At 53.6% G+C, this 19,951-nt stretch overlaps 1 protein-coding gene and 1 long non-coding RNA gene across 11 annotated transcripts in view; one reads left to right on the forward strand and one right to left on the reverse strand.

The window, feature by feature from the left end:
* Positions 1-1,666: 1,666 nt before the first annotated feature.
* NR2F1 (nuclear receptor subfamily 2 group F member 1) lies at positions 1,667-11,446 on the reverse strand. 4 transcript variants are annotated; one of them, XM_077864615.1, is made up of 3 exons: positions 10,885-11,446; positions 7,871-8,398; positions 1,667-2,721 (listed from the first exon to the last, which is right to left on the reverse strand). In XM_077864615.1, the coding sequence occupies exons 1-3, from the start codon at positions 11,345-11,347 to the stop codon at positions 2,441-2,443; spliced, it is 1,272 nt and encodes a 423-aa protein (XP_077720741.1). In that variant the 5' UTR covers positions 11,348-11,446; the 3' UTR covers positions 1,667-2,440. The 4 variants fall into 4 exon arrangements, with proteins under 4 accessions (XP_077720741.1, XP_077720755.1, XP_077720742.1 ...); XM_077864629.1 differs by lacking the exon at positions 10,885-11,446 and adding an exon at positions 10,557-10,659; XM_077864616.1 differs by lacking the exon at positions 10,885-11,446 and adding an exon at positions 9,095-9,938.
* A 3,169-nt stretch (positions 11,447-14,615) lies between these two features.
* LOC144293663 (uncharacterized) overlaps positions 14,616-19,951 on the forward strand; it is a 652,264-nt gene continuing 646,928 nt past the window's right edge. The window contains exons 1-3 of one of the 7 annotated variants that reach the window (XR_013360891.1): positions 14,656-15,148; positions 15,696-15,903; positions 18,430-18,505. This is a non-coding gene — a long non-coding RNA (uncharacterized LOC144293663). Of the gene's footprint in view, positions 15,187-15,283; positions 15,437-15,695; positions 15,904-18,429; positions 18,506-19,951 lie in introns of those variants that run through there. The other 6 variants (XR_013360887.1, XR_013360908.1, XR_013360900.1 and 3 more) reach the window with 6 other exon arrangements.

Genomic DNA, 19,951 nt, shown 5'->3' on the forward strand with positions numbered 1-19,951 from the left:
GGAGGGTCCCCACACTGGCCACCTTGTGCTGGGGCTTCCATATTGAAATTAATTGAAAAATATGTTTCCGACCTACAAAAATGTTTATCTGTTTTCATCAGAGGGATCACTCTGTAATGAATATATTTACATCTCATTTCAAGAAAGGCAGCAAGGATCGGTGAGCGCTCAGAGGCAGCTCGACCGAATCCCCTCCCCCCTGCACCGGGCCTGCAGCCCACCCCACCCCAACCCCCCCATTCCCTCATCTGGCAACCCGGGAGGGCTCTCTGAGACTTTCTGGGGGGTGGTCAGGGGTTTAAACGTGAGCTCTTCCCTTGCCCCTCTGGGCCTTGGGCGCTCAGTCCGCAGGACGGTCAGTCTAGGCTCAAAGCCGGTTGCCCCCAGTGTAGTGCAAAGGCTGAGGCCCAGGGCGGGCTGGGACCCCTGCGAGGGCCGGAGGGCCCCGACCACCCCTCACTCCAGCCACTGTGCCCTCCCTGCCTCCCTAAGGCTCAGGCCCGGTGGCAGGTGGACCCGCAGGGGTTTCTCCACACAGTGTGGCATTGCCCTGGCCGCACCGCACCTAGAATATTAAAACCTCACTCAGGCGGCTTGGAGCTTGTTAATACATTTTTAAAGGAGTGGGGGATCCTGGAGGTTTCTCATCAGCAAATGAAAGCAAAACTTTGTCAATGACTTCTGAAAGTGAAGCACTTGCCTCATCCAAGGCCTGTTTGGGGGTGAGAGGTGGGGGAGGAGGTAAGAGGTGTTATTTGAAAAGATCTGCCTTTATTAATACGTTAGGAAAAAGCTCCCTTGGTAGTATGTGTTCTTGCAGCGCCGACTAGAATCCTATAAAACATTCATGCTCGGAAAGCTGTAACAGAGAGCAGCCCCCCACGCACACCCCAAAGAGAGGCCTCAGCGGCAGGTTTCTGCCCTGAAAGGGCCACTAGAGCCCAAACGCTGCTCCTGGAAAGAACCTGCTCCAGCCTAGCTCACCAGCTCCCCAGTTCCAGGTCCATGGCCATAAGTGCCACAGGGGGGCCTTTCCCTTCACCCAACTGAGCTTGAGAGCCCTCCAGGGCACCCCTGTCACAGAGGCTGGAGTGAAGGGTAAACCCCAGGCAGCTCTGCAGCGGACCATAAGGGGGAGCAGAGGTAGGTTTGGCAGCGTTGAGGCCCTAACTCTCTCTCCCAGAGCTGGAGAGAGGCCGATCTTGCAGTTATAGGGACATGAGGCTTCTGAGCAGCCCTCCCCTGCCCTCAATCCGCCTTTCAGCTCCCCACGCCTCTCCGGGGCCTCTCCAGCGTGGGCAAGTTCCCACCTGCGGTCACTGAAGCCAATGGCCCCTGGACTCGGCCTCCACTTCCAACCGAGCCTACTCCGGGCTCCCCGCTTGGCTCTGTGCAGGGCACCAACCATCCACAAGGTCACGAGAGCTGCTGGGAGCCACCAAGGTGCCTTGCCCTCTCCCTGCCCATCCCAGCCCACACAGAGCCTGACCCTCTGCATTTATAAAACCAAGGCGGCGGCTTGGTTTGAGGAAATAAATCTAGACAACTTCTTAATGGACCTTAGAAGTTTCCACCCTCACCTCCCGTTCTAATCATAATTGGAATGGCAATTAATGGGAGGGTTCTCTTGCACTCAGGACATCTGTCAAGTAACCAGACACGTGGGTTTTGCTAAATTCTTTTATTTTTTGTTTAAATTTTCACTTCAATTTTAATTCTTGAAGAACAGCCTCGACAACATATATCGCACTCATTATAAGAAGCAAAGGGTTATATCAAAAATTATTAGTATAGAATCACAGGAAATCTGGTTTGGAACCAGAAAAAAATACAAAACAGATATAGATACATAGACACAGGACAATTTTTTTATAATTATTTGGAAAATGTTATTTTCCCCTAATTCTTGTTTCCTTTTTTTATGTGCATACGATGTTTAAATTTTACAAAAAAATGAAAATAAAGACTAGTATTTTACAAAATGAATAACAATGTTTGGGGTGTGTGTGTTTGTGTGTGTGTGTGTGTTTCTACATAGAATTCAGTCCACTTCCATGTGTGTTGTTTTCTGTACAGAATATATCCACATCCGTCCACAATAAATCCTGGAAGGTCCATTAGTCTCCTTCTGTTTTATTAAAATTCTCATGGTCCTCTCTTCCAATTTTTTTTTTCCTTTTCTCACCAGACACAAGGTCCTTTTTCTTTCCTTTCCAACATGTTCACAGATCTGATCCTAAAGAGAGTCTCTTTCTCCTGGTTTGCAGCTCGGGTTGCATTTCTGCAGGGTGGGCTGCTCCTGTCGGCCCGGCCCACCTCCCCCCTGCCTGGCTGCACCCTGCAACAGCCGCCCGGATGTCCCCGCAGCTTTGGAGTCCATGGCCCCCGCCGGTCCTCTGAGTCTCTAGGGAGGCGGGGGCAGGTGGGAAGCGCCCAAGGTCTAGGAGCACTGGATGGACATGTAAGGCCAGTTGAAGCTGCTCCCAGACAGTAACATATCCCGGATGAGAGTTTCGATGGGGGTTTTACCTACCAAACGGACGAAGAAGAGCTGCTCGATGACCGAGGAGGACACGGTACGCAGGGAGGGCAGTCGCAGTAGGAGTTTGCCGAAGCGGCTGGGCTGGTTAGGGTACTGGCTCCTCACATACTCCTCCAGGGCGCACTGCGACTTCTCCTGCAGGCTCTCGATGTGGGCGGCATCCGACAGGCCACAGGCGTCTGGCCGTGCAGCCACAAGAAGGAGAGAAGAGGGGGAGGGCACACACAGGTTAGTGAACAGCAAAGGCACAAACAAACCATGAGGGAAAAAAAATTTTTTAGGTTGATAAGAGGGGGGAAAAGAAATAGGAGGGAAGAGGGGGGAAAAATCCTCCTCTCCATACCTCCCCAAGCCTTCCTCACCATTCCCTCCCCTCGGCCCCCAATACAAATAAAAATAAATCAACAACTCCCCACCCTCGCCCAAGCCTAGGGGAGCTGGAGACAGAAGAACACACATGCAGAGGCAGCAACCTCTCTAGTCCCTTTGTTTTTCCTCTTTCACCTTTGGATTAAATAATGTACGATGCTGGAGCCATGTTTGCTGTGCGAAGCAACCTGTCCTCCGCCTGCAGGGGAGCATCTTTCCACTGTGCTCATTAAAGGGAGGACTTTTGCCCCTTTTGCCCCTGATTTTGGGGTGTGCAGAAGCCCTGAAGAAATACGTAGCCTGGAGGCAGTTCTTACAGGCTTCCTGGAGTCTTCCCTCTCAAACCCAAAGGACCCCAACCAAAATCCTCAAGGAGAACCTAGATTGTATAGTGAACAAACACCTGGGGGCAGGGGCGGTGGTGGTGCTGGTGGTGGTGGTGGTGGTAAGGAATCAAGGGCTGGCAGTGCGGGAAATCAGATCGAGCCCATGCTCTAGCAGTACAGGATTTGAGATCCACTATCTGAGCAAGCGAGAACTCTGCAGCAAATCCTTGGTGAGAGTGTACGCTTCTATCTGTGCTTTAGATCAAGTAATTGAAAATTGGTCACATCTCTGTAAGCTGTATAATAATCAGAAGGAATATGGCTCAGTTACTCCAGGCTGCGGAAAGGAGACATCTTCCACGATCAGACACAAAGCTGGGCTGGAGGCAGCTGCTGTTGCTGCTTCCAAACTGGGAGGTGGGGAGTTGAGGGGGGGATTTGGGGAGACAGGCTTCCTGTCACAGGACCAAGGGGGAGAAGGCACTTACACACAATGACAGCATCTTAAGACCTGTGTGTTTATCTCCTATCAACCAGGGCTCCTCATGGTCCCCTAAAAATCTTTCAAGACAGCAGTTTATACTGTATCAACTAACTAAAGGCAAAGAAATGGAGGAGAAGGTGGAATGAAAGGAATGAAGTGAAAGCTTCTTCTCTTAGTTCAAACACCCTTGTTATTTGTTATATTAATAATAAATATTTTTTAAAAAACAGGAAGATCACAGAGGAGCCCTTTGCCAGTCAGGAGGTTGACTCGAGATCAAAGGCAGAGTTTGCTAATATATAGATCTGGGAAGAAATTCATGCATGGCAATGCCCCCAAAAGGACGTTATATAATCGTGAATGGGCAAGTGTGACCCTAAGAAGTCACACCAAACGATTCAAAGTGAAGCCCGCGTCTGCTTCTGAGTTTCTGAGCTTTATGTCTTTCTATTTCAAGAACTGGGATTTACAAAGCAGTCTAACACCTTCATCTACAAGGCAATGGCCTTGAGCAAAAATACAAATAAAACTAGTGCTAATTCAAGAACTTCTGAGGCAGGTCTCCTTTGACCCTAGATCCAGAATGGGTTCCTCTCAGATGTCTAATTACTCCTGCCAGCCACTCGGGTGCATCCACACTGGCCTGACCTGGGAAGCCATTGAGATTTTATGGTTAGCAGGGCCAGGGCAGGAGCACTTTGGGGCTTCGTTGCTGAGAGAGGGGGCCCCCCAGGTCTGCCCTTGGCCTTGCTTGCTAACCTGGCCCTGCTGAATGGCCACCATGCAGACTCATATTTACATATATCTTGCTTTACATGCATTATCTGCCCATTATGCCACAGGATCCCTTTCAGCCTCAGACAATGCAGTATGAAAAGGACCCACTGGTACCCCAGCAGATTTTTTTTTTAAAGACCCATATGGCATCCCCTCAGGTCTGTAAAATATTTATCTGATATTTACCATTAGGGCCCTCAGAGAGCAAGGACACTACCCTTCTCCCAGCTAGGCCGCTCCAAGAGAGAGAAGCCCAGGAAAGGCTTGCTTGGGCCTTGTGCTGGCTGCTTGGATTTCTTTCCTCCTTTGAAGGCAGAATGCCTGTAGCTGGGCCTGGCTGCCAGGTGCCAGCCGGCCAGCTCTGTGGCCTCCCTCCAGCAGGAGTCCTACTTCAGGCCTGGATTCCCACCCTAGTTATTCATCCCTACTCCGGATACTCCCAGGACAGGACTCCCCCCAACTATGCACGGACAGTATGAGCGCTCAGATCAGTTGGCTGGTGATGGCAGCAAAGCTAGGTGAGCAGGGAAGGGGGGGGGGTGTTAATGCAGGACATATTTACATTCTACGAGATACACCCGAGATAAGAAAAGGAGGTGAGTCCATGTCTCAATTTTTATGTGCTAGTGTCAATGTGGGAACCCTCAATATTTCTTTTATAGTATATGGAAAAGAAATTATGTAAATAAATAACCATTACTGCTCAGGCCCTCCCGGCTTAGCCTTTGTAGTGCAGAGAATGTATTTCATGGTGTGCATTCACAAGAGTTTAGTGTTCAGGAAATATAGATGTAATCAGCTGCCATAACTAGAAATCAAAGTTATTATTGTGCTGAAAATGGATTTATTGTATTTATGTTAACTAGATGGCTCCTTTCAGAGGAGGTCCCATTTATTTGAGGGAATATTTAGGTGTATGAATTAATGAATTTTTTTAAAAAGTAAGTTCAGGTCATGACCTAGTCCTTGGATGCTGTCCAGAATATTAAGGATTAAGCATACCATCCGGAGGCCAAATGTGAAAACCACCACAGGGAACCCCCCGTGCCAGCTTCAAATACTTAGCCGGAGCAAACCTCGTTGGACAATATGTCTAAAACTGTCTTTTCCATCATTCAAAGTTTGCTTAAAAGTTGGATGACTTTGAGAAGGCTTCCCATGAATTCCCTTCTGGCTAGCAATCAAAACAAGTTTAGTCAAAAGTGGAAATGTGTTGTATGGAGGAGGGGGGGGTGAATTACTACTGACAGCTCCATTTCCATTTTCAGATATTCTGTTTGCAATTTTCCTACAAAATAATGTTATTGTTCACTTCTCAGCCTCCCTCTGCACCTTGAAGACGCAGTTTGGAAACTTCTTTGGGAAAACTTTTTAAAAAGGGACACTTTTTTTTTTTTTTCCACGGGGATGTTTTAGGACGGAAAGTTGAAAGAAAAGCATGAATAATTCCACAATCTTCCCTGCAGCCAGCACAGTCCTCGCCTCTCTCTGGGAAAGGGCAGGAGATCAGAAAAGTCAAGGGAGTTCAAAGAACCTTAGTAGGGGACAAGGCAAAGGGAGGAAAGACCTTTCCTGAGAAGACCTCTGTCCAGCTCCAAGTCACATTTCTGCTTCAAGACACCTCACTGGATGAGATTTTAAAACCCCAGCTTCCCCGACACTGGCTTGCTTCCTGATTAATTTGGCTAAAGAGCCGGGGAGTAGAGAGCCAGCCAGGCCCCAGGCCTGCCAGAGCTAAAGCAGCCCGGTCGCTGCTTCCCAGGCTCTTTGTCACTTTTGAAAAACACGTTTCCATCAAGAAGACTTATTAAGATAAAATGCATTCAAACACTGAGGAGGCTATTCAATAAATCTTCCATTTGTTTTAAGGTTTGCACTTTATCCTCTTGCAAAGAATAACTCCCTCTCCCACTAGCAGACCTGCATTTGCACTGCAAGTAAAAGGGGGGCAGTCCAAGTCCACGGCTCTGGCCACCCTGCATACAAATGAGATGCTCTTGTCTAAATAAATTATCTGCTGCTCAGATCGATATTAATACTACATTTGCTACATTACAATATTGTGCAAATTTAAGAGTCATTTTAATACAATGTAAATACGATTCTTCACGCATGAAAGCCAGGAAATATTGATAGATTATACCATTGCTTACTGTTCAACAAGGCCTTGGGAAAGGGGTTTTGCCATCTTCGCTCAGGAATGGTTTTAATTTGGCCTTTGGAGGTCCTGGCTCTAGGATAGATTTATTAGGATGGTTTATTTGTTCTCTGAATGGAGGAATTAAAAACAATAGTGCCAATAATGGGAGTAAAAGTGCAGCTAACCCTACTCACAGTGGGCAAGGCCCCGGCCCCAATCTGAGTAGCTCTGTTCCCCACCAGCCTCCTTTCTGGCTTTGTTTATATTTCCCCCCATTACCTGCTGTCCCGGGTGTTTATATGTTTCCCTCTTGCAGGTTACAATAATAAAAAGCGGGCAGTGTTCTCAGAGGCTCTGACTAGAGCCTTCAAAGGCAACGTTAATGCACTTTCCTGGAAGTTAATTTGAACCATCTATCATAAGAGAAATTGTTAACATGCATGTTACCACCACCTACATTTAATTTGATATTTTTAAGGCACTCTGTTAAATTTCCAATGTCCGTGCGTTTTGCACGGCTACGAGATTTCTCTCCGGAGGGGGGTGGGGTGGGGAAATCCTCCCATTCTTGCGGGTCCTACAGGATTCCTTTTGTGGTTTTTTTGTTGTTGTTTTGTTTTTTTGTTTTTTTTTTTTTATCTTTCTTGTTTAGATTGAATCCGTTTTTTTACGACCCTCAATAACCTCAGCAACTGCAAACATGAATGGTTTCCGATAAGGGAAAATCAGGCAGCCATAAAGCGGGATTATTTATGATTTATTTGCGCGCCTCCTTCCCTCTGCAGGCCTGCGTGCGCCTCTCCGCGTCGGGAGACCCTGGCGGGGAGCGCGCCGCGCGGAGGAGAAAGCCACGTTCCCACGATCGCTGCCTTCCCTCTCCTCCCCCAGGAAGCCTGCACGCCGGCGCGCACACCCGCGCGCACACGCACACACACACGCCCCCCCCCGCACACACGCGCAGCCAGGCACTTCCAACGCCCCCTCCCCGCGCACACCCAGGCCGCGCGCCCGCCGCCCCGGGGCCCCCGCCGCCCGCGCCCCCGCGCCCCCCGCGCCCCCGCCGCCCGCAGCGCCGCGCCCCGGACACGGCCTGGGCCCGGGCGGCGGCGGCGGGGCGCGGGGGCGGCGCGGGAGGCCCGGGAGGCCCGGGAGGCCCGCGAGGCCCGGCCCGGCGGAGCGCGGCCTGCCTGCCTCCCCGGCGCGGCCTGCCCTCCCGGCGACCGCGGCCTCACCTGACGTGAACAGCACGATGGCTTTGAGGCAGCTGTACTCGGCCGAGTCGACGTGCAGCGCCTTGAGCTTCTCCACCTGCTCCTGGAAGATGCGGATGTGGTCCATGAAGGCCACGACGCGGTCGGCGGACATGGGCGAGGCGTGCAGGCCGGCGGCGGCCAGCAGCGGCGCCACGTGCAGCGGCATGGAGCACTGGGCCGCGTTGAGCACGAACAGCTCGCTCCAGGTGAGGCGCAGCAGGGACACTTGGTCGGTGATCTGCAGGTCCGGGAAGAAGGGGATGTTTCGGGCCCACTCGACGGCGCTGAAGAGCAGGCGCGCGGCCAGCTCGCAGATGTTCTCGATGCCCATGATGTTGTTGGGCTGCATGCATTGGCTGCCGTAGCGCGACGTGGGGTAGGGTTCCGCGCGCAGCAGCAGCGAGATGTAGCCGGACAGGTAGCAGTGGCCGTTGAGGGGGTCCCCGTTGGTGAGTGCGTACTGGCCTGGATTGGGCTGGGTAGGAGGCATTCTTCCTCGCTGAACCGCTGACAAAAAGAAAGAGAGAAAAGAGGCAATGTGCATCCAGGGGGCTTGCGGACCTCGGCGCGCCGCCGCGCCCCCGACACAATGCGGAGGCTCATCCTACAGCCCCGCGCGCCCCGCGCATCTTGCCCCGCGCCCGCCCGCACTCCCGGCCCGCGCCCGGAGGCAGTGTGGGGTGCGGGCCTCCAGCTCCGCGGCTCCGTGTGCCCGGCCACCGCCTGCGCCCCTGGCCACCCCGGCCCCGCCGGAGCTAGGCCTGAGCGCAGGGACACCTCCCCCCCGCCCCCCAACCCCGGTCCGGCAAGGCCAAGGAAGCGCCACCCAAGCCCTCCACCACCAAGGTGCAGCACACAGGTTTAGGGAAATCCCACTCACCCCTCCAGAATGAAACAAATCAGAGTAAAACAAACAAAAAAGAACAGGCGAAACCAGAGAAAGGTTGTGGTTCTAGGCAAACGCCTAGCCGCCTCTTCATTTGCAAGCAAGCAGGGTTTTGCTCAAAATGTTTCCATATTCTCTCAAAATGCTATAGAATTATCCTTAAAATAGATACAAGTTACATAACCACTTACAACTTTTGAATATAAAACAAGTATCCTGCACCCCTCCCCTGCCCCCTCCTCCCCTTCGCCCCACACAAAGTTCACTGTTAAAAGCAACAGAAAATTGAAAAATTCCAAGAAAAGAGTTGAACTTACAGTAGCCAAACATTATTGAAAAAAGTGGGAAATATAATTAATGTCTGTCCTGTGAGGTGCCACTGCAACCTGCAGCCAGCTTTTGCCCAGTGAATGCACGAGCTTGCAACTGCAAAAACACTGGATTCATTAACCATCTGAATGCAAAACGTAAGCATGCTTTGAGTTCTTAAAGCTGACCAAAGTTTTTTTTTTTTTTTAATGTGTATGTTTTACTTCAACAGTGCCAGCGTTTTAAATTGCCATGTAAACAAAGACAACTTTAGGAAAAGTTAGGGCTACTGAACTCTTCCCCCCCCCCTCAACAAATTAATATAGATATGTCCATGTACACATAGCTGTCTTATTTCAGGTTGTGCACTATTTTCTTAAGTTTGCTTTGATTCTAATTTTAATGCAAGCCCCAATGCAATTTAAGCTCTTGAAACATAACAGCTAGAATACTTTTTTCTAATTATAGTTTTGAACTTGGCAGTTATTTTTCAATTAAATGAGAGCACAATTCAGTTTTTTTTTTTTTTTCAGATGCCTACAAAATCTCCCTGGAGCTAGAAATGAAGTCGTCATATTTGCCTGCTCCTTGAGATCTGAAGGAATTCAATTTCTTTTCTTGTGGCATATAAAATATAATTTTAAAGTCAATTACAAGAAGGAGTAATCTGCATTCTGCAAAATTGACTGGTTCGCTAATTTGACTATAAGACATCTTTAATGATTGTCAGGAGATAAACTTTAACTGTAAACGGCTAAATATATTTATAAGAAAAGTGCTGCATCCCTTGCCACATGAACATGAAGCATATCTAAATACAACATCAAAAGTTGTGTTAAAAGAAACCGAACCCACACAACACAGAGATTAAATGAAGTGGAAGCTCATGCCAGCTGCAGTCTATGCATTATAGCCAAATCAGAAGGATCGGTAAATGCCGTTGTAAATTGTAATTTGTATGCAGTATTTAAGCGGAGGGTGGAGTTTGATGAAGAAATAAAACGAGTATCATGCTTTTAAAAAAATGACACAACTATGAAAGGACGGTTCAGTCACAAACTTTCCTTTCAAAGTAGAGGGGTGAAAACAAGGCCACAGCTCTGGAGGAGGCGGCCCCAGCTCGGTGAAGAGGAGAGGGAACCAGTGAACAGGCCAGAAGCCCCCCTTCCCCCCTAATTAGACCTACAAGTGCAATAAATCTCACTCCTCTTTTTCCAAGCTAAGCTTCCAAAAGGATGATGCAGCAATGAATCCATGGTTCAGGGTCCTCCAGTCCCCGGCCCTCCCCAGTTTTTAAATAAAGGGTATGATGAAGAAAGAGGTGGAGGGGAAAGTGGAATGAAAAAAAAACACACACACACACACACACAAGAGTTTTCTGGGGGGGGGGGGAATAAGCACCCCCTCCCCGAGTTCATGCCAGCACAGCCCCCAAGCATCCTCACGCACACGCGGGAAAGAGACACACACCGAGCACATCCAAGACAGAGGAAGTAAAGGGATTTTAAGCCACAGCTCACGATCCCAGGGACACAATCCTGAGCAGGCAGCAGGAGGGGTGGAGGAGCCAGGGAGAGGAGCGCAGGCCGGGAGGGGGAGGCAGCGGCAGCGAGCTCGGTTGGGGAGGGGGGGGGGTGACGCCGGGGGAGGAAGGCAGCGGGGACAGGGGAGGCTGGGACGGGGCCGGGACCGCAGGAGCTCCAGCCCCAGACAGCAGCCACCCCCGCGAGAGGAAGAAAGAGAGAGGGCCGGGGAGGCGGGCGAAGCTCAGGGAAAGAAGCAGAGAAGAAATATTCACCTTCCCGCCTCATGCCCACTTTGAGGCACTTCTTGAGGCGGCAGTATTGGCACTGGTTGCGGTGGTGCTGGTCGATGGGACAGTTCCTGTTGGCACGGCATGTGTAAGTTAAGTTCCTGCGGACGCTCCTCTTGAAGAAACTTTTGCAGCCCTCGCAGGTGAATTGGCCGTAGTGCTTGCCGCTCGACTTGTCCCCGCACACCACGCACTCGATGTGCTGCTGGCTCTGGCCCGAGCCGGGCGGGCCCTGGCCCTTGTCCCCTGCCGTGCCGGGGGTGGCGGGCGCTCCGGGCTGGCCCGGGGTCTGCGGCGTGTGCGGCGCGCCCGAGCCCGCCTGCTGCTGCTGCTCGCCGCCGCCGCCGCCGCCGCCGCGGGCCGCTTGCGCTGCGGGGTTGGGGCCGCCGGGGTTGCCCCCGGCCACGTCGTCCTGCGGATCTCGCCAGCTGCTAACTACCATTGCCATATCTTTGGGCCCGGGGAGCGCTGGGGGGAGCCGAGCTGCTCGCCGAGGGCCGCGGGGCGCGCGGGCGCGCTGGGAGGGGAAGGGGAAGGGGAAGGGGGGAGGGGGAGGGGGCGGGGGGCCCGCCGGGCGCCCCGGGGTCGCGGGAGCCGAGCCCGAGCCGGGCACCGGCCGCTGCCTCCGCCGCCGCCGCCGCCGCCGCCGCCGCCGCTACTGCCTCGGCCGCCCCGCTGCTGCTGCGCGCCCGCCCGCCCTGCTGGCGTTTTGTTGTGGTTCCTGCTGTTTTCTTTCTCTCTTTTTGCAGCCCCCCCAGGCTCTCTGGCTCCCCCCCCCAACACCCCTGCTCCCCTCGCCCGCTCCCCCCGCGCTCCGATCCTGGGGGGGCCGCGCTCTCCTTCTCCCCCCCCTCCCCACCCCCCCCCAGCCGAGCAGGCTCTCCCTTCTCTCGCTTTTTTCTTCTTCCCCAAGTTGCAAAATCAGAAATGGCACAGGCGGCAGCCGGGAGCGGCGCGGGGCGCAGCGCCGGGGGCGGCGGGCATGGGCCACGGCGCGCGCACACACTCGCCCTCCGCCTCGCCCGCACCCCCGCGCACACACACACACTCGCACACACACTCGCTCACCCGCGCCGGGCGCCCGCCCGCCCGCCCGCCCGCCGGCCGCTCGGGCTACACGCTGCGCGCCGGCTCAGCCGACATAGAGGAAGCCGGCGAGGGCGGCGGCGGCGGCGGCGGCGGCGGCGGAGGAGGAGGCGGCGGCGGCGGCGGCGGCGGCGGAGGCGGCGGCGGCGGCGGCGGCGGCGGCGGCGGCGGAGGAGGAGGAGGTCGCGGCTGCAGGCGCCGCTGGAGTCGCCGCCTCAGCTGCAGCGGCGAGCGCCGCTGGAGGAGCCGGGGCCCGGGCCGGAGTCCGAGCTGGAGTCGGGGCCGCAGCCGGAGCGCGAGCCCGGGTCGGGGCCGCCCGCGCCGCCGCCGCTGTCCCGGCGGGAGCCCTGGCGGGGCTCGGGATGGAGGGGAGCGCGGAGAGCCGAGCAGGGCGCGGGGCGAGGCTGCGGGCGGCGATCAGGGCGCGCTGGTGTCGGGGGGCCAGGTCCAGGGCTGGACGCAGCCAGCCATTCAGGAAGGCAGCGCCGGAGAGAGGGAGGCAGCCGGCGACGAGGATCACACACTTTGCTCTTTTTGTTGTGCCGGTGGCGCCGGGCTCTCGCTGCCTTCTTCTTTCGGGAGGTGACGGAGAGGGAGAAAAATACGAGATAATTCACGCCGGCGACGAATTCGCAGCGAAATCGAAAAAATAAAAATCAGAAGAAAAAGAATCGCAATTTAAAAAAAAAAAAAAAAGCGAGAGACATCCAAAGTAGGTCGAATAAATAATCCTCTTCTTTTCCTCTTTCTTGCTCCTTCTTCTGCTTCTTCTGCTATAACACACAGAGCTAGTTAAAAAAACCCTGGAGATCGCCCAAAAATGTTCTTTTTTTAGTATTTTAAATAAGTGCTCTTCAGCCGGGAACTCCCTCCAAAAAAAATCATATATGTATAAAATAACGATAAGAAGAATACGAAGGGGGTGCCTCCTCCTCCTCCTCCTTTTTTTTTTTTTTTTAAGTTTAGCCCTCTCTTCTTCTGCAGAATGGAGTAAAAGGCAAGGAGGAGGGAGAAAAAGAGAAGAAGAAGAAGAATACGAGGGAAACAACTAATAGAATATGTAAGAAAAGAAAAGGGAGAGAGGAGAGAAGGGAAGAGAAAGAGAAGAGAGAGATTGAGAGAGATTGAGAGAGAGAGGCGGAGGAGGAGAAGAGAGAGAGAGAAGAGAGAGAAGAGAGAGAGGAGAGAGAGAGAGAGGGAGAGAGAGAGGAGAGAGAGAGAGACCCCAAAATTGAATGCGTTTAAACGGGAGGACTCGCAGAGCAATGTTTCCGAAAGGGGGATCTGCGCGAATGTCTGTATATAGTGAACTTTGACACTACTATTGAAACTGACACGTTTCTATGGAGATCGCTGCCTTATATGGAGCTCGTGTCAAGGAGCCAAGAGAAGGGCTGCTGGCAACTGATAATCAAAGGCGACTGACTGGTCAGAGCCCTGAATCGGGGGGGAGAGAAAATGGGAGTCTAAGGTTAGCCAAGCCTCCAGCACGCCATTGGTTGGATAGCCCCTCCCCCCTCCTCTTTTTCTTTCTTTCTTTTTTTTTTTTCTCCCCTCCCTCTTAGCTACCTACTGACGGGGATGGTGAGGGGAGGAGGAGGGAAAGTGAGGGAGGGGGGTGTGCTTCTGACAAGCGCAATTTACATTGAGATCGCCCTGCGCTGCTATTTACTCTGAGACCTGATTAGTATGGGTCGTCTATGGTCACACACACACACACACACACACACGCACACGCACGCACGCACACCAGAGGGGGAAGGGATGGCGAGGGGGAGAATGCCTTGCAATGGGTAAAAGGGAATGAGAAGGGAATTATTTTGATTTCTTCCGAAAAGTTTTTAAAATTAGGTCTTAGGAGCGTGAAGAGAGTGTCTTTGAAAATGTTGGGAAAATTTTTAATGAGAATTAAACTCTCACATCTTAATGATTCACGAAATATACTGGGTTTGGATTGTTTTCTTCGTTCACACTTAAGCATATTCCAAGTGTGGATTCTGCTCATTTTATATCCTTTTAAGAAACAAGGTAGGGACTTTTTTTTTTTTTTTTTGGCCCAAAGTACCCGTTGGTTTTTAAAAGGTTTAATTATGACAAAACACACCCCTGGAATATGCAGCTATTGCCACAAAATCAATCTGAATCAACGGCTCCTATTCATCCCATGATGATTTTAAAAATAAACTTTACACTCAATCGATTTTTCCTTCTTTTTTTCCTCTTTGGTATTCTCAGGCTGTTCCAAACTTCAAACAACGCTTAAATAATTATTAATAAAACAGTAGTAAGTCCTCGTATGCGGGGGTTTGGGGGGTGCAATTAGAGCAGTCAAGTCGGAGTCCCAGGAAAAGAGGGAAGGGGCGAGCGACCGTCAAGGGAAAATGGGAGATGGGGAGAGGTGGGGGAAGGGGAGTGGGGGGGGAGGAAGATGGGGGAGAGGGAGGAGGACGGGGGAGCGGGAGGGACAGAGGCAGGGAGAGAGAGAGAGAAGGAGAGATTGAGAGAGAGGGAAGGAGGGAGAGGGGGAGGGAGGGAAGGGGAGAGAGGGGAAGGGAGAGAGAAGGAGAGGAAGAGGCAGGAGGAGAGGGAGAGAGGAAGAGGGAGGGGGAGGGGGAGGGGGAGAGAGGGAGGGAGGGAGGGAGGGAGGGAGGGAGAGAGAGAGAGAGAGAGAGAGAGAGAGAGAGAGAGAGAGACACCCCGGTTCCCGAAGGCGATTGGTCGTGGGAGGAGGGGCGGGCAGGAGGAGCGGTCCCGCCGCGGGGCCTGCAGGAATCGCTGGCTCCGGCTGCCACCTAGCGGACGGGAGCCGCGCCCGGGAGGCGCACAGCCGGCTCTCTCCTCCCCTCCCCGCAGGCAGCCTGCGCCTTTTCTCCAAACGGAGACAGCACTTTGAAAATTCTTTCAATGGATTTTTTTTCCTTGAAAGATCGTACTGGGGAAAATGATACTTCTTATTAGTTACATATTCTCCAATAGCACACTGGCACCCCCCTCGTTCTGAGATCGCTCCCTAGGCAGGCTCAGGCGGGCGCGGAGCTGCGCGGAGTGACAAAGCCGCCGCGGCCGCCGCTGGGGGTGGGAGCCGCGCTCGCCCGCCCCTCGACTCGGGAGAGCGTAAAAGTTTGTCTCAGCTCCAGCATCCCGATCCTCAACACGCCCTCAGGTAAAGGTGGGAGTAATGGCCACGCTGTATTGGCAGAGGTAGGGCTTGCTTTTTGATACTCGTTCTCACTTTAAATTTCACCAGGGAGGGGTCGGGGAAGCGCTGCGTGTTTGGGGTGCGTTTTGCGCTCTCCGGTCTCTCCAGCCTGCAAGTCGGGAGTCCGCGGCCGCTTAGCGACTAGCGACGGTCTTAACGAGCAGAATAAAGCCTTTTCCGTGCCTGCCCCACAGCCCCTCCAGCTCGAATAATGGAGAGACAGTCCGTGCACTCTGCAAGCGGCGGCCCATTGTACGCGGCCGGCGGAGGGGAGGCGGCCGGGGCGGCGGGGCGGCCGGGCTCCCTGCCCTCGGCCCTCTCCCCATGGACGCTCTCACGTCTCCTGGTCAATTAAAGGGGGGGGGGGGGACGAACACGATTAAAAGACCAAAAAAAAAAAAAAAAAAAAAAGGAGAGAGAGATAAAGAAAGAGAAGAAAAGATTAAAAAGAGAAAGAAAAAAGGAGAACAAGCTTTCTATATATAAATTCTGAATTTTACTCCCCGTGCAGTACAGAGGCAGGCAGTCGAGGGCAGAGGAAGCGGCAGAGGAGAGGGAGCCCAGGAGAGGAGAGAGGCCGTGGAGGGGGACGGAGCCGAGGAAGAGGAGGCGGAGGCGAGCGCCCGGGAACCCGAGGCCCCCCGGACGCCCTCGGACCCCGCACCGTGCGCCCTGGGCACCCGAAGCCACGCCGGGCCGAGTCCTTCCCACCCAGGCAAGTAACGCAATGGTTCTCGTTTCTTTTGAACCCGGGGCCGGCCACGCGCACAGGTCGGGAGGCGGGCGCGCGGGGCCTCCGCAGGCCGGGGCCGCAGTGCGGGCGGGCGGGGCGGGACGAGGGCAACTTCCCGCGGGGCCTGCTCGCCGGCCGGCCTCCCCGCCTCCCCGCCTCCCCGGCCTCCCCGGCCTCCCCGGCCTCCGTGGCGCCCGGCTGCACGCAGCGACCGCGGCCGCCGCGCCCTGGCCCTCCCGGAGCCGGGGACCGCGCCGGCCGGCCGCAGCCCGGATTCAAAACGGGTCTCCCCACCCCCATCCCCGCGCCCCTGCCCCCGCCCCCGCGGCCGGGCCTCCAGCCCCGCGGCAGGGGCGGGGGCGGGGGCGGGGGCGGGGGCGGGGGGCGGCGGGGGACCCCGGGGCCGAGTCCCGCCGCCCACCTGCGGGCGCCGCGTGGAACGGGATCCCCTGGCGTAGCGCGAGCGATGGCTGCCCCCGTGATGCGGGCGACAGTGCCCGCGGATTCAAGGGGGACCCCGAGCCGCTCCCCCCCCGCGGAGCACCCGCGGCGCCCGCCGCCCAGCCCGGCTCCCCCGCCGCCGCGCAAGCGCTGGGGCGGGGAGGGGTCAGCCCCCCGGGGTGGGGACCGAGGGGGTGTGCGGGGAACCGAGAGCCTCGATTGGAACCTACGCGAGCGCTCTCCCGGCGCTGGGCAGGGGCGCGCGTTTGCGTCAGAGGGCGCGCAGGGCTGGCGCAGGGGGCGGGGAGCGGACGCCGGGGGCCGCGCCCGGGGCTGCGGGGGCTGCGGGGCTGCGGGGGCTGCGGGGGCTGCAGACCCGGCCCGCCCCGCCCCGCCCCGCCCCGCGAGGTCGCCCTGGGTCGGGCCGAGACTCCCCGGGAGCGGCGGATCCTATTCTCCCCCGCTGTGGGCTCTGTGCGCCGGCCCCCACCCCGAGCTTCCAAATTTGAAAGAGGCCCCGGGGATGGGGACGACTGGGGGCCCTGAGGCTTCGGGCGAGGCCACCCGCTCCTCCGTACGAGGGGAAGGAGGGGCGCCGTGCCCGGCCCTGGCCCCGGAGGTGGGGGCTCTTGGTGGCGGCGGCGCCCAGTGGCTGGCGCAACTCTCTGCTTTTGGGGAGCGGGGGACAGATCGCCCTCCTGCCGGCTCTGCGTGCTACATTTCTGTCTCAAGAGGGGGCAGGCAGGAAGAAACCCAGGTGTTTCGTTCGAGGAAAGGTGCTGGCCTCCTCTGGGACTTGTCCAGCCCAGCGGACCTCGGGGCTGGCTTTTTGTTGGGCCCCGTGTTCCCTACCGCGCGGGCGCTCTCTGCGTGCCCCGCTCGTGCTCCCAGCCTCAGCCCTAGCAAAATGGCCTCCGCCGAGCCCCGGGGGTCAGCTCAGGTCCTGGGCAGCTCTGCTTTCTCCCTTTGAGGCTGTCCTTTGTTACCGGTTCGACCTGGCACACTGGTCCTGGGGCCTTAGGCACCCCACGCTCAACCAGGACATAAGGTATCTGTTGTTGTTGGGTAGAACAGAAAAATGATCAGATTTTGTGGGCGCATATAGGTCCCCAAACTGAAACCCCACCCAAGTGTCCAGGCACACGCAGCTGCAGGGAAGGAAAACACAGTTGCAATATCCACCCTTCTTCAGCTCTCTTTCCCTCCTTTCTCACTCAAGCCCTTCATGTCCATTGCCTTTAAGTCTACGCTCGTGGATGTGGCTCTTGGACCTACACCCGCTCTGGCGCTTGCCTCAGTACCCTTCTTGAGACTGCCAGGTCACTAGTGGCTCATATACTGGGTCCTCTCCAAGGTGCCTCTCTACTGGTGAGGCCCATCCAGGGCTGGGAAAAGGCTCACCAGGGTCTGGACTCCCCAGCTTCCTTTCTGAAGGCTTCCTCTGTCTAGTCTCCATAGGCCCATTCAGGGCACACAGTCTCCAGTGTGGTTCCCCTAAGAGATGGTGAGAAGTTACCCCTCTGCTTGGGAAAGAGGAATCAGGCTGTAAAGCTTAAAACTTCCCTTGTGGTTTGCTGGCATCATGGCTCAGCCTTCATCACTTTTTAAAAAGATCTTCCACACAACACTTGATCTCTCCTAGCTGGATAGCCGGCAAACACTTAGGACCTGCTGGGAGAAGGAGAGAAGCAAAGATTGGTGGCTGCATGTACTGCACTGACTTGCATTCTTGGAGCCAGAGTCCGGATCCAAGCAGACTTTCTGGTGGATCAACCCCCCCCCCCCCCCACACACACACCAAATCTTTCTTTCCAGGAAGGCCCAAAGCATTCTTCATTAATCCTGACCTTTTTGATATTGGTATTTTGCTCTTCCAAAACTCACCAGATCATTTCTCTTGGCTTTTTGGTAAATCACAGTAAACAAAGGTGGTGGCCTTGCGAAAATGTTTTCTACATCTAGTTCAAGGGTGATGAGATGCTACAAATGACCAGGTATGTGTAGACAGTCATCTCCTGTACCTCTTCCCTACCCCTAAATTGTTAAAAGTGGTATTTTTCTGTTTAGAGAGACCAGAAAGCAGAAATAACCGTGTGTTATCACGCTCATCTGGAGAGATGAACATGCCTGCAATCATTGGGAGAAAGGTCAGTTCTTCTGCTCTTACTGCAGACCTTTCCCAAAGATCTTGTTTTAAAGGTGCTGAATCAATTAGTCTCCCTTGGCATGAGATTAAGGCCGGGCAGAAAACAGTTAAAGAAGATATGTTTAAAATGGTCTTCAAAATGATACTTTTAAGAAAAGGGTGGAGAGAGGCACAGTAATGCCTGCCCAGTGTTTCGTGATTAGTAAGAAGTCAAAATGCAAACCCAAACAAACAAACAAACAAACGCCCCTGCCTATATCAAAAATTCACCCCCACCCCCAAGACTGAACTCAGTGTGTATTGTGGCTGCCCAGCCGTAGAAAGTTCTGCCTTTGTTAAAGTGAAAAGAAGGATGGAAAGGCCAAAGTGGGAGCTGAGCTTCTGCTGGACCGCCTGCTCTGAGCCTGCCCATGTAGTTGAACCACAGATCAGTAGGCTTGCATATTCACCATCACTCTGGTAGCCTGTCACCTTTGGTGACAAAGAAAAAAAACCCCGTTTTACCTTATAAAACAGTTTACATTTCTATCACAAGCCAGCCAGTTAAAGCACGTGTTTTGGAAAGAGAGATAAGGGAAGCAGTTCCCCTTTCTGCTTGGACCTCCAGTTAAGAGGGCCAGGAGTAGCCACGGGAGGATGGCAGGAGAGCTAGTGCTGACCTTTGGATGCAAATCAAGCCTTTTATCGGAGGAAAAGTGACAATCATTCCTAGCACACTAGAGAAGCCAAGGCCAAATATTTACTTTTTGTAAAAATCAAGCCTTCGCTATCTAAATGCATTTATGCAAAAGAAGGAAAGAACTGGAGACTTTTATGCTACAGAGTGTATTTCCTTATTTTAAATGCTGGACTAGAGTGAAGAATAACTGCATGGTTCTTTTTCCTGGGGGAAATGGGCTGGATTTGGATGAAGAGTTGGAATTTTGAAATGATTCTGAAGCCTGTTAAAGTTCCCTGACAATACAATCCACCACACCATATAATAATTTCTCTTAATAGTTACCTGTTAGAGCACCTATTTCTTTTACTGCAGGATTAGCCCATGAGAGTAGATCTGAGTTGGACATTAACGGATTAAAGATTGCTCAAATATGTTTAATTCTTTAATGTCACTTTTAAAACTATAAGATAAACTGGTGAAAAAGTATTGACTTACAAAGCCACCAGATCTGTTGGTAACCGTGGTCATTTTACAATAGTAGTATTTACCTATCAGAAAGTTGATCTAAATAATAAAGCTAACATTTCCTTCTAAACTGTCAGTGGAAAGATATGTTTATTACAGTGTCCTCCATCGGCAGTGAGAAGGGGTTAGGTAAAGTTTAAATGAAAAAGAATGAGCACAGTACACCACTGATATAAACCACATGGAGCAGTAAATAATTATGCCCTCTCTTATGCTATGTCTATTTTATTTACCTGTTTTGGAGGTGAATAATAAACCTAG

This window comes from Canis aureus, chromosome 2 (assembly GCF_053574225.1).
Source record: "Canis aureus isolate CA01 chromosome 2, VMU_Caureus_v.1.0, whole genome shotgun sequence".
Classification (NCBI taxonomy): Eukaryota; Metazoa; Chordata; class Mammalia; order Carnivora; family Canidae; genus Canis; species Canis aureus.